General features: G+C 44.3%; 1 protein-coding gene and 1 long non-coding RNA gene across 2 annotated transcripts; one reads left to right on the top strand and one right to left on the bottom strand.

Moving 5' to 3' along the window:
• Positions 1–5,907: 5,907 nt before the first annotated feature.
• LOC115200941 (ubiquitin carboxyl-terminal hydrolase 37-like) lies at positions 5,908–11,872 on the top strand. The gene is made up of 12 exons (XM_029764078.1): positions 5,908–5,921; positions 6,092–6,223; positions 9,200–9,338; positions 9,466–9,602; positions 9,778–9,871; positions 9,972–10,051; positions 10,279–10,416; positions 10,520–10,593; positions 10,754–10,821; positions 11,004–11,073; positions 11,146–11,284; positions 11,498–11,872. The coding sequence occupies exons 2-12, from the start codon at positions 6,120–6,122 to the stop codon at positions 11,532–11,534; spliced, it is 1,080 nt and encodes a 359-aa protein (XP_029619938.1). The 5' UTR covers positions 5,908–5,921; positions 6,092–6,119; the 3' UTR covers positions 11,535–11,872.
• Positions 11,873–13,289: 1,417 nt separating this feature from the next.
• LOC115201005 (uncharacterized) lies at positions 13,290–14,162 on the bottom strand. The gene is made up of 2 exons (XR_003879667.1): positions 13,782–14,162; positions 13,290–13,662 (listed from the first exon to the last, which is right to left on the bottom strand). It is a non-coding gene; the product is annotated as an uncharacterized LOC115201005 (long non-coding RNA).
• Positions 14,163–14,346: the final 184 nt, after the last annotated feature.

The raw sequence follows: 14,346 nt of genomic DNA, 5'->3' as shown, positions 1-14,346 counted from the left end.
GACCTCCATGAAATGACAGGTCCACATTTAGTTAAACTAAAACAATACCCTGTTATGCTTCGTCTGTCACTTCGATCTGCTGCCCAATCAGCATCACTATATGCTATGAGGTTGAGTTTTTCCACCCCCTTTTTGTAACACAACTCCTGATTCATTGTTCCCTTCAAGTACCTCAACACATGTTTAGCTGCTATCCAGTGTTGCTCTTTTGGTTCTGATAGGTATTGTGACAGCTTGCTGACAATCCAACTGATATCCGGTCTTGTACATGTCATCACATATATCAAGCTGCCTATCACTTCACGATACCTTTTTGAATCAATAAGTTCACCATCACCATCAAAGTTTAGTTTTTGTTCACATGGTGTTGACCTTGTTTTACAGTCTGACATACCAAACCTTTCCAGTATCTTGGTTATGTACCTTGTTTGGTTCATCGTTATTTTGCCTTCACTTTGTGTAAAATCAATGCCTAGGAAATGTCCAAGCCTCCCAAGATCTTTCATCTTAAATTTTTCACTTAACATTTATTTTACACTTGTGAGTGAGTCACTATCACTAGCAGCGATAATTAGATCATCGACCCAAATTATCAAAATGATCCTTTCTGTTGCAGTTTGTTTGTTATAAACACAGTGATCAGCTGGGTTCTGTGTAAAACCATTTTCACTAAGGTGATCATGCAACATTTTGTTCCAGTTCCTTCCTGACTGTTTCAGGCCGTACAGTGACTTGTTCAGTTTGCAGACTAGTTGCTCACCTGTATCTGACCTGACTTCAAAACCCTCTGGTTGCTCCATGTACACTTCACAGTCAATAGGAGCATGTAGATATGCTGTTTTGACATCCATCTGATGTAACTCTAAGTCATACTGAGCTGCTAGCTGCATCAAACAGCGTACTGATGTCATATTTGCAGTTGGAGAAAAAGTCTCCTTATAGTCTATTCCTGCCACTTGACTATACCCCTTTGCAACATATCTTGCCTTGTATGTCTCAGTCTCATCTGAATTGTTTTTGACCGCATAGACCCACCTGCCCCCCACTGCATTTTTACCCTCTGGCAGTGTGGTTAATGTGAATGTATCATTTTCCCTAAGGGAATCCATCTCCTCCTTCATAGCAGTAGCCCAAATCTCTGATTTTTGTGAAATCATTGCTTCTTTGAAGGTTTGTGGTGCATTGCACATTACTCTGTAGCAGTAGTCAACACTAGGTGGTATCTGGTCATCACATTTCATTTTACACTCATAGTCTTTTAAGTACTGGGGTTTCTTCCTCACTCTCTCTGGATAGCGTGGACTCTGACCATCTGAAGTCTCAATTTGCACATCTTGTGTCTCTTCTGAGTTTTGATCTGCCATCTTGGCTTTCGGCATGGGGTTTTCAAATCTCTCCCCATGAAGATCATCACTGATTTCCAAATCTGTCTGAGTTTGGTGTTCGACTACACCTTTTGTAATACACTTGACTTATCTGTTTTTAAGAACTTTCCCAGTGTCTGGGTAGTAGACTAGGTATGCTGGACTATTTTTATCATACCCGACAAAAATACCCTTTTCACATCTTGAGTCTAACTTTTTCTTGTTCTGTCTATATGCATAGCAAACAGATCCAAATTCTTTCATCTTTGAAAGATCAGGCTTTCTCCCAGTGAACATGTAGTGTGGGGTCTGTCCTACACGCTTATTGTAACACCTATTGCGAATTACTGCAGCAGTCATTATAGCATATGTCCACAAGTTCTTTGGTAGGTTGCTTTCAAGTAGCATGCATCTTGCCATTTCGAACAGTGTTCTCCAATTTCTCTCAGCGGTCCCATTTTGATTGGGTGAGTAAGGGGCTGAAGTTTCATGTCTTATGGCGTTCTTACTGAGCAGTGACTGGAACTCTTTGGCTGTGAACTCTGTGCCATTATCTGACCTGACACACTTTATTTTCCCATAAGGGGCCACATCAGCAATAAACTTCTCAGTAGCTTTTACAGTATCACTCTTTGCTTTTAGGAAATACACAAAAACTGCCCCTGAATAATCATCTGTAAATGCTAGAGTATATCTGAACCCATCTTTCGCCTCTGGCTCAATAGGGCCAGCCAAATCAATGTGCACAAGCTCAAGAGCCGCTTTTGCCTTTTCATCAGGCTCTCTGTTTCTGCTCTGAACAAATTTTCCCTGAGTGCAGATTTCACAGTTGAGGGTAGATTTGTCAATCTTACCTGTGATTTTCATTCCCTCTGTCACATTTTCTAACTTTGACACATCCTCAAAATTACAGTGGCCAACAATTTTGTGCCATGTGTGAATATCATAGCACCCATGACATCCATCATCATTTTCATCACTTACAGTGTTAAGATAGTAAAGTCTATCGTACTCCTCGATGTCAAAAGTGGTACCGTTCTTGTGGATGAGCTTGTTACACCCCTGTCGAAAGTTGACTGAAGCTCCGTTGGCTGTCGCTGCTTTAACAGAGAAAATGTCCTGTGGAAACGACGGCACGTACAGCGCCTTCGTCAGCGTTGTTTTTACCCGACGACCCGTGTTGTCTCTCAGGTAAACCCCCGCTGCACCTCTCCTCTCCTCTCCGCGACACCATTCGTTCTTGTTCCGTCAGCCAGCTCCACGGAATGTTTTTCCGGTTTGAAAGTCTCGTCAAACTCCTTAAACTTCCCAATGTCCGTGACTATATGTGACGTTGCTCCCGTATCAACCATCAGCCCTTTCTGTTTCAGTCCACTAACCTGACAGTCACTTATTCTGAATGCAAATGTGTGGCTTTCAGCATCTGTTGCTTGTTTCACATTGTCTCTTCTTTTTCGTCTGCAATTTGCGTCAGTATGAGTGGAGCTCTTGCAAAAACTACACCACTGTCTCCGTTCTTTGCGCTCTCCAGTAACGGTACATTCCCGGGCCTTGTGCCCTTTCTGGCCACAGTTGAAGCAGGTTATCTCGGTCCCTTTATCTCTCCCTCTTGGCCAGCTAACTTTAATGTTACTTGCCTTCATCACGTTGTCGTCAGTGGAAATGGCGCTAAACTTCTCGGTGCTTTCATAGCTCCTCAACTTGGTTTTGAACTTGCCAAAAGTTGTCGGCTCGTCACTCTGCGTTATGTGGATGGCAAACGGCTTAAATGATTCGGGCAGAATCATTGCGATCAACAGCCCGTCACTTAAAGTCTCTTCAGCATTTCTCAGTGCTGTAATAGCCGTCTCAGCACGAATGATATAGTCCGTAACACTTTCGTCAGCGGCTTTCTGAAGAGAAGTTAGTTCAGTGTAGAGGCTAATCACACGTGGCTTCCCTTTACCTGCATAATGTTCCCTCAATATCTTCAACGCTTTTCTCCCATCATCTGCTGCTTCTCTCATTATCAGGGAAAGGCTTTTATCATTCAAAACCTATATCAATTCTGCATAGGCTTCTTATTCTCTCTGTCTTCTTCATCTTCATCCACGCTCAATATGGCGGCCTTTAGCCCAAGCAAACGCAAGTGCCCCAAAAACTTTGTCTCCCATAACTCGTAGTTTTTTTCATCTCCGTCGAAATATAATCTATTCCATCGGCTTCCATGTTCCCTCCTGGGCCCATAACCTGTTGGTGCTGACATCTTCAGGACAGGAATACCGGTTTACTTAACGGAGGAATAAACACACATGTTCATCATTGGTGTTTTAACCAGAACGGGGAAAATGCACTTTATTTATTTTCGCACATGCGCAGTCATACATCTCTCATAGGGCATGACTGTACCAGTGTAAGAACACAACTCAACAACATATTAGTCCACATGCCAACAGTATCAGATCATCGTCAACTGAAGTGAAATAGGCATTTTACTTTCCATAATAAAATATTACTCTAAAGTATTTTAAGAAGATAGAAGCTAATAAATATGTTTTATGTTTACTGTATATTGTATAGGCTGTAAATGTGTCTTTACATTTGTCTATTGCTGGCAGCACCAATTCACCGAGTCAAATTCTGTGAATGTGTGAATGTAGGCCACTTGGGCAATAAGAGTTATTTTGATTCTGATAGACAGTACTTCGAATTTCCTAGGCTCTTACTATATCCCATACAATCACGCGTCAGTGACCCAGGGAGCATGGGAGAAAGAGAAGACAATGTTTTCTCAATAAAAAAACAGGTTTATTGGCAAGAACCTAGTTATTTTGTATATTTTATGAAATAGGAATAACTCTGAATACACGATCAATTCATTTTGTAAATTATTTTTCAACATTTTGGTTTGTGTGATTTGTTGGCTATTTACGCTAGTAACGCGTAGTCAAGCGCATCATAATTTGGTTTATGACATCACAATGTTAAATAGGCAACATATTTTGATGTTCTGCAAAATAAGGCATAGTCTACAAATACACTGAAATGGGATGTTTGTGTTGCTGTAAAAAGGTATATGTTTAGTCTGGGCTAGAATTGATCTAATTCTGTTACAATTTAGAGTATATTCTATTCTTTTCAGCTATTCCTAGTTGTTTCATTGTCTATTTATGTGTCCCATATGGCAGGATTTGGGACAGAGGGTATAACTATGGTTACAATGGGCGACAAGTTCTTTATTTTATGGTCAGGTCATGTGGTTTGGGTGTGACCTTTGCTGCTAGTTCAAATATAACAAGGTCTGTTGTGAAGCAAGTAAGATCTTTTTATTTGATTTGTTATGTACTATATTAGCTATATAATGTTTCTCCAAACAGAAAAAGAAGTGCAGAATTCGCCTCGGGATTGGGAGCCGCTGTCCATCGCCGTTCCCAATCCCACCCAAACTGACGTCATTGGATGCCAGCATGGTAACTGCGTCAGTTTGGAAAAACCGGGAGAAGAAGAACGTAAAGGATCACCACCAACTTGATTCTTCCTTTGTCTCTTCTTTCCATTTGAAACCGTCTACAACATCTCTGACACCCCTCGACCCCTTGTCTGGCCGAACACCAATCGGCACTGCATCCCCCTCACCCCCTGGATCCCCTGCCAGATCCCCTTCCACTCTCTCCAAGTTCTTCAGCCTCTCTTCCCTCTCCTCTCTCCACCTGTCATCTGTCTCTTCTTCTTCTTCAGAGGAAGGATCACAGACCTCCTCCCCTTTTAGTGCTTCCTCTGTTTCCCTGGCTGTCTCAACTCAGTCATCCTCCTCTGCCACTCCCCCCAGTCCTGCCTGCCCTTCCTCCACAACCCACGTCTCCTCCCCTGCCCCCCAGTCCTCCTCTCCAAACCCCCTGGACCACCATGGAGAGACCAACAAAGACCGTGAGACTGCCAGGTACTGCACCCTGATATCAAATTTCATGCCAACCAACACCATTGAATTGAAATGAAATGAAAAAGCCAATATAATATAGCTAACCTAATGCATATGTCTGTGTGTCTTTACAGAGATCTTATGAGCTCTGAGGTCAAAGAGGTGGGGGCAGTTGTTCCACAGACAAAGAGAATGGTACCCCGATTTGCCGGCATCGTAGGTCTGTAAACGGGTGCCATATGTTGGTGCTATTTTTCTCAATTCATCTTTGACAAAGCTTCTTTCTTACCGCTGTCCGTCTCTCGGTCTCTCTCTGCAGAGGCCTCCATTGACCTGAGGGATTCCTCTGTCTCATTGGAGAGGTAAGTACTGTAGACAATAGCCACCTTCATCTCACTCGACTCTACATAAGAGCGGTCACTCACACCATGACATGGTAAGGAATATCTGTATGCTTGTACATTAAAACAGTGTTCAAACAGACCGATTGGTGTCGAGCTACTGCTACTGAGGCCTCTAACCAGTCTCTCTTCCTCCAGGCCATTGGTCAGGCCTCGGGAAGCCATGGCTCGCCTCCCAAACCTGTTCAGCAAGAGTAGCACCCAGCTGGGGGAGCAGAGCTGCACAGGCGAGGGCGATGACAACACCAAGCTCCTCGGGTAAAACACACACACACCTACTCTTATCTCTGAGCTCTGCTTTTTGTTTTAAATAATTCTGTGTGGTATTCAGAGTTATCTTGCGTTCATGCCTTACAAATCCATTCATTAGTTTACCTTTGGTCCACTGTTCAGATATTAGTGTGTAACTGATGGCTTCTTTCCCACAGGTTGCCTAATATTGGCAACACCTGCTTCATGAACTCTGCTCTGCAGTGCCTGCTGGGGCTGCCAGCATTTTGCAGAGACATCCTGAGACAGCAGGACACTTGGAGTTCCTCCCCCTCCTCTAAACTGCTATGGTATACAGCCTCGCTTTCACTCTCCTGTCCCACCTGTACACACACTGACCCACCCATCTAGACGCTTATAGTTACAGTACACAAGTCCCGCCTCAATGTATGTGTCAGTGGAGGTTGCTGAGGGGAGGACGGCTCGTAATGATGTCTGTAATGGAGCAAATGGAATGGCATCAAACACATAGAAACCATATGTTTGATGTATTTGATAGCATTCCACTGATTCCGCTCCAGCCATTACCAATTAAGGTGCCATCAACCTCCTGTGGTATGTATGTACAGTATGTATGTATGTATGTATCTATGTATCTATGTATCTATGTATACTAAACAAATATACTGCTCCAAAAAATAAAGGGAACACTTAAACAACACAATGTAACTCCAAGTCAATCACAGTTCTGTGAAATCAAACTGTCCACTTAGGAAGCAACACTGATTGACAATAAATTTCACATGCTGTTGTGCAAATGGAATAGACAAGGGGTGGAAATTATAGGCAATTAGCAAGACACCCCCAATAAAGGAGTGGTTCTGCAGGTGGTAACCACAGACCACTTCTCAGTTCCTATGCTTCCTGGCTGATGTTTTGGTCACTTTTGAATGCTGGCGGTGCTTTCACTCTAGTGGTAGCATGAGACGGAGTCTACAACCCACACAAGTGGCTCAGGTAGTGCAGCTCATCCACGATGGCGCATCAATGCGAGCTGTGGCAAGAAGGTTTGCTGTGTCTGTCAGCGTAGTGTGGAGGCGCTACCAGGAGACAGGCCAGTACATCAGGAGACATGGAGGAGGCCGTAGGAGGGCAACAACCCAGCAGCAGGACCGCTACCTCCGCCTTTGTGCAAGGAGGAGCAGGAGGAGCACTGCCAGAGCCCAGCAAAATTACCTCCAGGAGGCCACAAATGTGCATGTGTCTGCTCAAAACGGTCAGAAACAGACTCCATGAGGGTGGTATGAGGGCCCGACGTCCACAGGTGGGGGTTGTGCTTACAGCCCAACACCGTGCAGGTTGTTTGGCATTTGCCAGAGAACACCAAGATTGGCAAATTCGCCACTGGCGCCCTGTGCTCTTCACAGATGAAAGCAGGTTCACACTGAGCACATGTGACAGACGTGACAGAGTCTGGAGACGCCGTGGAGAACGTTCTACTGCCTGCAACATCCTCCAGCATGACCGGTTTGGCGGTGGGTCAGTCATGGTGTGGGGTGGCATTTCTTTGGGGGGCCGCACAGCCCTCCATGTGCTCGCCAGAGGTAGCCTGACTGCCATTAGGTACCGAGATGAGATCCTCAGACCCCTTGTGAGACCATATGCTGGTGCGGTTGGCCCTGGGTTCCTCCTAATGCAAGACAATGCTAGACCTCATGTGGCTGGAGTGTGTCAGCAGTTCCTGCAAGAGGAAAGCATTGATGCTATGGACTGGCCCGCCCGTTCCCCAGACCTGAATCCAATTGAGCACATCTGGGACATCATGTCTCGCTCCATCCACCAACGCCACATTGCACCACAGACTGTCCAGGAGTAGGCGGATGCTTTAGTCCAGGTCTGGGAGGACATCCCTCAGGAGACCATCCGCCACCTCATCAGGAGCATGCCCAGGCGTTGTAGGGAGGTCATACAGGCACATGGAGGCCACACACACTACTGAGCCTCATTTTGACTTGTTTTAAGGACATTACATCAAAGTTGGATCAGCCTGTAGTGTGGTTTTCCACTTTCATTTTGAGTGTGACTCCAAATCCAGACCTCCATGGGTTGATAAATTGGATTTCCATTGATTATTTTTTTTGTGTGATTTTGTTGTCAGCACATTCAACTATGTAAAGAAAAAAGTATTTCATTCATTCAGATCTAGGATGTGTTATTTTAGTGTTCCCTTTATTTTTTTGAGCAGTGTATATAAATGCAACATGCAACAATTTCAAATATTTGACTCTGTTACAATTCATATAAGGAAATGAGTCTATTGAAATAAATTCATTAGGCCATAATCTATGGATTTCACGACTGAGCAAGGGCACAGCCATGGGTGGGGCTGGGAGGGCGTAGGCCCACCCACTGGGGAGTTAGGCCCAGCCGATCAGAATGAGATTTCCCCCACAAAAGGGCCTTATTACAGACAGAAATACTCCTCAGCACCCCCTCAGACGATGCCGCAGGTGAAGAAGCTGGATGTGGTCCTGGGCTTGTGTGGTTACACGTGGTCTGCGGTTGGGAGGCCGGTTGGACGTACTGCCAAATTCTCTAAAACAATGTTGGAGATGGCTTATGGTATAGAAATTAACATTCAATTCTCTGGCAACAGCTCTGGTGGACATTCCTGCTGTCAGCATGCCAATTGCACACTCCCTCAAAACCTGTGACATCTGTGGTATTGTGTTGTGTAACAAAGCTGCACATTTTAGAGTGGCCTTTTATTGTCCTCAGCACAAGGTTTACCTGTGTACCTGTGTGATGATCATGCTGTTTAATCAGCTTCTTGATATACCACCTGTCAGGTGGATGGATTATCTTGGCAAAGGATAAATGCTCACTAACAGGGATGTTAACAAATTTGTGCACAGAATTTGAGAGAAATAAGCTTTTTGTACATATGGAACTTTTCTGTGATCTTTTATTTCAGCTCATGAAACATGGGACCAACACTTCACATGTTGCATTTATATTTTCGCTCAGTGTACTGTATGTATGTATGTATGTATGTATGTATGTATGTATGTATGTATGTATGTATGTATGTATGTATGTATGTATGTATGTATACTGTCTTTTGTACACTCTTAGTGCCTCATATGATTTTTAAGATAAAACCACACCCAACTCAGCTACTGATTAACACCAGAGATGATTTCCTGTCACAATCAGGAATCAGTTGAATCATATTTGATCAGAGGCTAAAGTAGAAGCACAGAGCTAATCTGTGGCCAAAGTGAGAGAGTGAAACCTGAATGCATGCTCTTTGTCTCCCTCCACAGCTGCTTTGCCGAGTTACATCAGGCAAGGCTTTCTGGAGGCACTGTCAATGCTAAGAAAAAGGAAAAGATGAAAATCCTTCAAACAGTCAAGCGCTGTCTCTCCGTTGTCAATGAGGACTATGAGGACGACGGTGAACAGGTAAGATATTATATGCTAAAAGACTCACTTAACAATAAACCTGGGACACGTGACAATCTTTTTCCTTAGCTCTATTTCAGTTGTAGTTGTTGATGTATTTTCTGTTTCTTTCCCATTCTTCTCTTAGGATGCCCATGAATGTGTGTTGCTCCTCCTCTTTCAGCTGAAGGAGGAGGGTATGGCATTAAAGGGCTCCCCAGAGCCATACACCTGCCCCGTGAAGCAGTTAGAATTCAAGCTGAAGACTTTCCGTACCTGCACCAGGTAACAGCTGTCATTTGTATATGGTGTACCTTGATGTCTTCATCACATTTGTGAGGAGGTTTAATGTCAGCATAACATGCAGGATACAGAGGTAAAGCATTAAGATAGTTAGTGTGTAGAGGGATCAAAAGGTTTGTGTTGGAGAGCTGATGCATTTCTCTCCGTACCTCTGAAGCTGTGGAGTTATAGTGTATGGTCAGGAGGATTACAATCACCTGTCACTGAACCTGAGCCAAGACCTGACACACAGCCTGGACCTCTACTTTAAGGTCAGCACTTAGCTTCAACCAAGAGTTAGTGAGTATGTCAAGGAACACTATCATTAATGTCATAATGTTCATAATTGTATTGCTATGCTTTGTTACCTAGCCATCTGCGTTAGAGTGTGCATGCAGGGTGTGCTCAGGCAGCATGGCATCTGTGACTAGGCACTTCCTCACGCTGCCCCGGTGAGTCCCCCCATCACCATCTCAGATTACAATTGACAGTCCTGATCTAACTCACCAAACTGGGTTATTGATTTGAGTACAAGACTGATGCCTTTGTCTGTGTGAATGCCTGCCTGGTCGTCTGTGTATGTGAATGCCTGCCTGGTCGTCTGTTTATGTGACTGCCTGCCTCTGCCTGCCTCTGTCCGTCTGTCTGTGTGTGTGAATGCCTGTCTGTCTCTGAGCAGGGTCCTAATGCTTCATATCAAGCGGTTTACTGCAGGCAACTGGGAGCCAGAGAAGGTGGATGATCCCATATCCATCCCTGCAGAACTGACCCTCCCAGCCGTATGTGGGGCGACAGCCCCTGTCCAGCATGGAGCCAGGTTGGTTTAGACTCTGTTTGGGGACATTGCACATTGGGTAGCCAACACACACCATGATTTTCACACACTAGATATGTATTTTCAATGCCATCAATTTACACAGGGCAAGCTCCATGGGGAAAAACAACATGGACAACACACCTGCAAACTCCCCGAAAGGCACCCTTGATAGACCAGGTAGGACATTGTGTTACTGACATCATGCAGAACACCCTCTCATGAAACAGGACTATTGAGGAAAGCAAGTCAGAAGCTGAAGTTAAGAGTATATTTGTTGATAGGTTTCCACTTCACTTTCTGGTTTGCATTTACACTATATTTGATATACCCCCACCAGCTTCAAATTCCTCTGACCAGCTAGAGAAACCAGCTGACAGTGAGAAAGAGCAGCAGGCAGCCGCTGTGGTGAGGAGAGAGAGAGGGAGACAGAGAGAGAAATAGAGAAAGAGAGAGAGAGAGAGAAAAATAGATAACAGATAATTCCATCCAGTTGAGATAGTGGGCGGATCAAGATAAGGCAGTTATAGAAGCCACCCCTATCCTGTAGACAAAATAACAATCCTATTATTAAATGTGTTTCCTTACAGAGACACCAGCCAGACAATATCTACAAATTGTCAAGTGTGATCTCACATCTGGGAGACAACATGTGTACAGGTAAAATGCACGCACGCACACACAATTCTGAAAGCTTAATGTACACTCTATTCTGTTTCCCTTGTTCCCTAGGCCACTACATCAGTGATGTTTTGGACAGCCGTGGCAGTGGGTGGCTCTGCCTGGATGACGCACATGTCTCGAGGACAGATGAGGCCACTGTGCTGAGGGCAACGGCACAGACTGCCTACATCCTGTTCTATGTCTGCAGGTAAGGCTCTAGCCCACACATTTGAGAAGAATGCCACAAATGGAGTCAATCACGACAATGAGTCATAAAGAAAAAAAAAATTGTTCAAAGCTAGAAAGATGATTAATTGACCACGCATTAAGAGCTATCCCTTTAACCTGTAATCCCTCTGTATGTGTTATTTTCCAGACATTGTATGTACATGTAAGATCTCCCTGTCATTTCTCATTGTAGTGGAGCAGGTGAAGGAGACCAGGCCCCTCACTACTAGGAGAAGCACCAGGAGAACCCATCGTTAGGGGCACAGCGCTAAGGGACCACCTGGAGTAGCACCTACCGCACACCAAGAAACATCAGATTCATCGAATTAGGATGCCCTAGACCACCATCAAGCTGCCTTAGACCACCATCAAGCTGCCTTAGACCACCATCAAGCTGCCTTAGACCACCATCAAGCTGCCTTAGACCACCATCAAGCTCCCCTAGACCACCATCAAGCTGCCCTAGACCACCATCAGGCTGCCCTAGACCACCAGAAGAAACAGCCTACATCACTGTAGGCTATCCACTGTATGTTTACAATTATATAAATATAAAACATCTCACCTACCTAGTGCAATTCATTTTCCTTTACTGTACATGGTAGTTAATAACTGTACCTACAGTGCATTCAGAAAGTATTCAGACCCCTTGACTTTTTCCACATTTTGTTAAGTTACAGCCTTATTCTAAAATGGATTAAATTGTTTTTCTTCTCATCAATCTACCCCATAATGACAGCAAAAACAGGTTTTTAGAATTTTTTGCAAATTTATAAAGAAAACAAAAAGCTTAACTATCACATTTACATAAGTATTCAGACCCTTTACTCAGTACTTTGTTGAAGCACCTTTGGCAGCGATTACACCCTCGAGTCTTCTTGGGTATGACGCTACAAGCTTAGCACACCTGTATTTGGGGAGTTTCTCCCATTCTTCTCTGCAGATCCTCTCAAGCTCTGTCAGGTTGGATGGGGAGAATCGCTGCACAGCTATTTTCAGGTCTCCAGAGATGTTCAATCAGGTTCAAGTCTGGGCTCTGGCTGGGCCACTCAGAGACTTGTCCCCAAGCCACCCCTGCGTTGTCTTGGCTGTGTGCTTATGGCCGTTGTCTTGTTGGAAGTTGACCCCTTCGCCCCAGTCTGAGATCCTGAACGCTCTGGAGTTGGTTTTCATCAAGCATCTCTCTGTACTTTGTGCCGTTCATCTTTCCCTCGATTCTGACTAGTCTCCCAGTCCCTGCTGCTGAAAAACATCCCCACAGCATGATGCTGCCACCACCATACTTCACCGTAGAAAGGGTGCCAGGTTTCCTCCAGATGAGACGCTTGGCATTCAGGCCAAGGAGTTCAATCTTGTTTCTCATGGTCTGAGAGTCTTTAGGTGGCTTTTGGCAAACTCCAAGCATGCTGTCATATGCCTTTTGCTGAGAAGTGGCTTCCGTCTGGCCACTCTACCAGAAAGACCTGATTGGTGGAGTGCTGCAGAGATGGTTGTCCTTCTGGAGGGTTCTCCAATCTCCACAGAGGAACTCTGGAGCTCTGTCAGAGTGACCATCAGGTTCTTGTTCACCTCCCTGACCAAGGCCTTTCTCACCTGATTGCTCAGTTTGGCCAGGCAGCCAGCTCTAGGAGTCTTTGAGGTTCCAAACTTCTTCCATTTAGGAATGATGGAGGACAATTCCTTCGACCTCATGGCTTGGTTTTTGTTCTGACATGCACTGTCAACTGCGGGACCTTATATAGACAGGTGTGCCTTTCCAAATCATGTACAATCATGTACAAGTATTTCTGTTTTTTTATTTTGTATAAATTTGCTAGAATGTCTAAAAACCTGTCTTCACTTGTCATTATGGGGTATTGTGTGTAGATTGATGAGGATTTGTAATTGTTTTATCCTTTTTGAATAAGGCTGTAACGTAACAAAATGTGGAAAAAGTCAATGGGTGTGAATACGTTCCGAATGCACTGTATAAGAGGCAATCTCTATCATTCATTCATGTTGAGTAAAAAGTGGAAAAAGTTAATAATATTAAAACAATATTGTGTGTCTGTGCACAGTCTATCTACGCACTCCCTCAGGATTTGAATGTAACCACAAATACAATAAAGTAATGGAGCAATGAATGGCAATGTAACAGACCATACATCACAGATCAGTTTGGAAGACAGTCTTGACCCACAACTACTGTGGGAAAGACTAAGAGGACATCAGAGCTGGGGGCTCTGCGACTGGAGGTGTGGGCTCCTCTGGGGGGATAGGGATGGCTGCAGGGGCCGGGCCCGCAGACGACCCAGTGTCCTGGACAGGGGCCTTGGGTGCCTCTGAGGAAGGTGTTGAAGCAGCTGTGGCAGACTTTGCCTAGTTCCAGAGGAGATATAAACAGGCTATTACTGTCATCTATGCAGACAATCATGTAACCCAAAACAGGTGGGTGCAGCTCATTATGAGCCATAGTAAAATGGATTAGGGAAATGTACCTTCGATACCATAACTACAACGAAATTCTTCTCGTCAATTTTGTAGTCTTTAATAGGTGTGTCATCTTGCAGGATTTTGCCAGCATATATGAGCTTCTGTCCAGACACTGGGAAGTTATCTTTCCCCCTCTCTGCTTCTATCTTCTCCTTCAGTGCCTTCACCTGTTGAAACCAAAAATAAGCTGTTCAGCCTTGCTTTAATTGTTAAACACAGTGCAACCAAAAAGTTGCTCGCTAACACTGACTGTTTGAATTGCCCAACTTTTTACATTGCGGTTTACCTTACATGATGTAGCTAGCTAGCCATTTTCACTCGTTATGACCTAGCTAGTAAATGTCTGCTAGAATATTGCTGATTAATCGTCCAACTAGACTTGCATAGACTAAAATAGATAACGTAGTTAGCTAGCTAGGTAGTAATATGGCTGTCTAGCTAACGCTAGATAATTGGCCTAAGCTGACGAGGGATAACTAACGTTGGCTAGTCATGTAGCAAGCTGATGTTTTAGCGGAGAATAATTTACCTAGCTAGCTAATAATGAGACTCAACATTGGATTAGCAAAT

The sequence above is a fragment of the Salmo trutta genome, chromosome 1 (assembly GCF_901001165.1).
Source record: "Salmo trutta chromosome 1, fSalTru1.1, whole genome shotgun sequence".
Taxonomy (NCBI): Eukaryota; Metazoa; Chordata; class Actinopteri; order Salmoniformes; family Salmonidae; genus Salmo; species Salmo trutta.
Note: the sequence above shows the minus strand (reverse complement) of the source record. Positions and strands in the feature narration are given on the sequence as shown.

What these genes read in the sequence shown, in the direction of transcription:
- LOC115200941 (XM_029764078.1), top strand. Translation starts at nt 6,120, where the DNA reads ATGAACTCTGCTCTGCAGTGCCTGCTGGGGCTGCCAGCATTTTGCAGA. An exon ending in ACTTTCCGTACCTGCACCAG is followed by an intron (nt 9,603 to 9,777) that starts GTAACAGCTGTC and finishes GTACCTCTGAAG; the next exon opens with CTGTGGAGTTATAGTGTATG. An exon ending in GCCTGGACCTCTACTTTAAG is followed by an intron (nt 9,872 to 9,971) that starts GTCAGCACTTAG and finishes TTTGTTACCTAG; the next exon opens with CCATCTGCGTTAGAGTGTGC.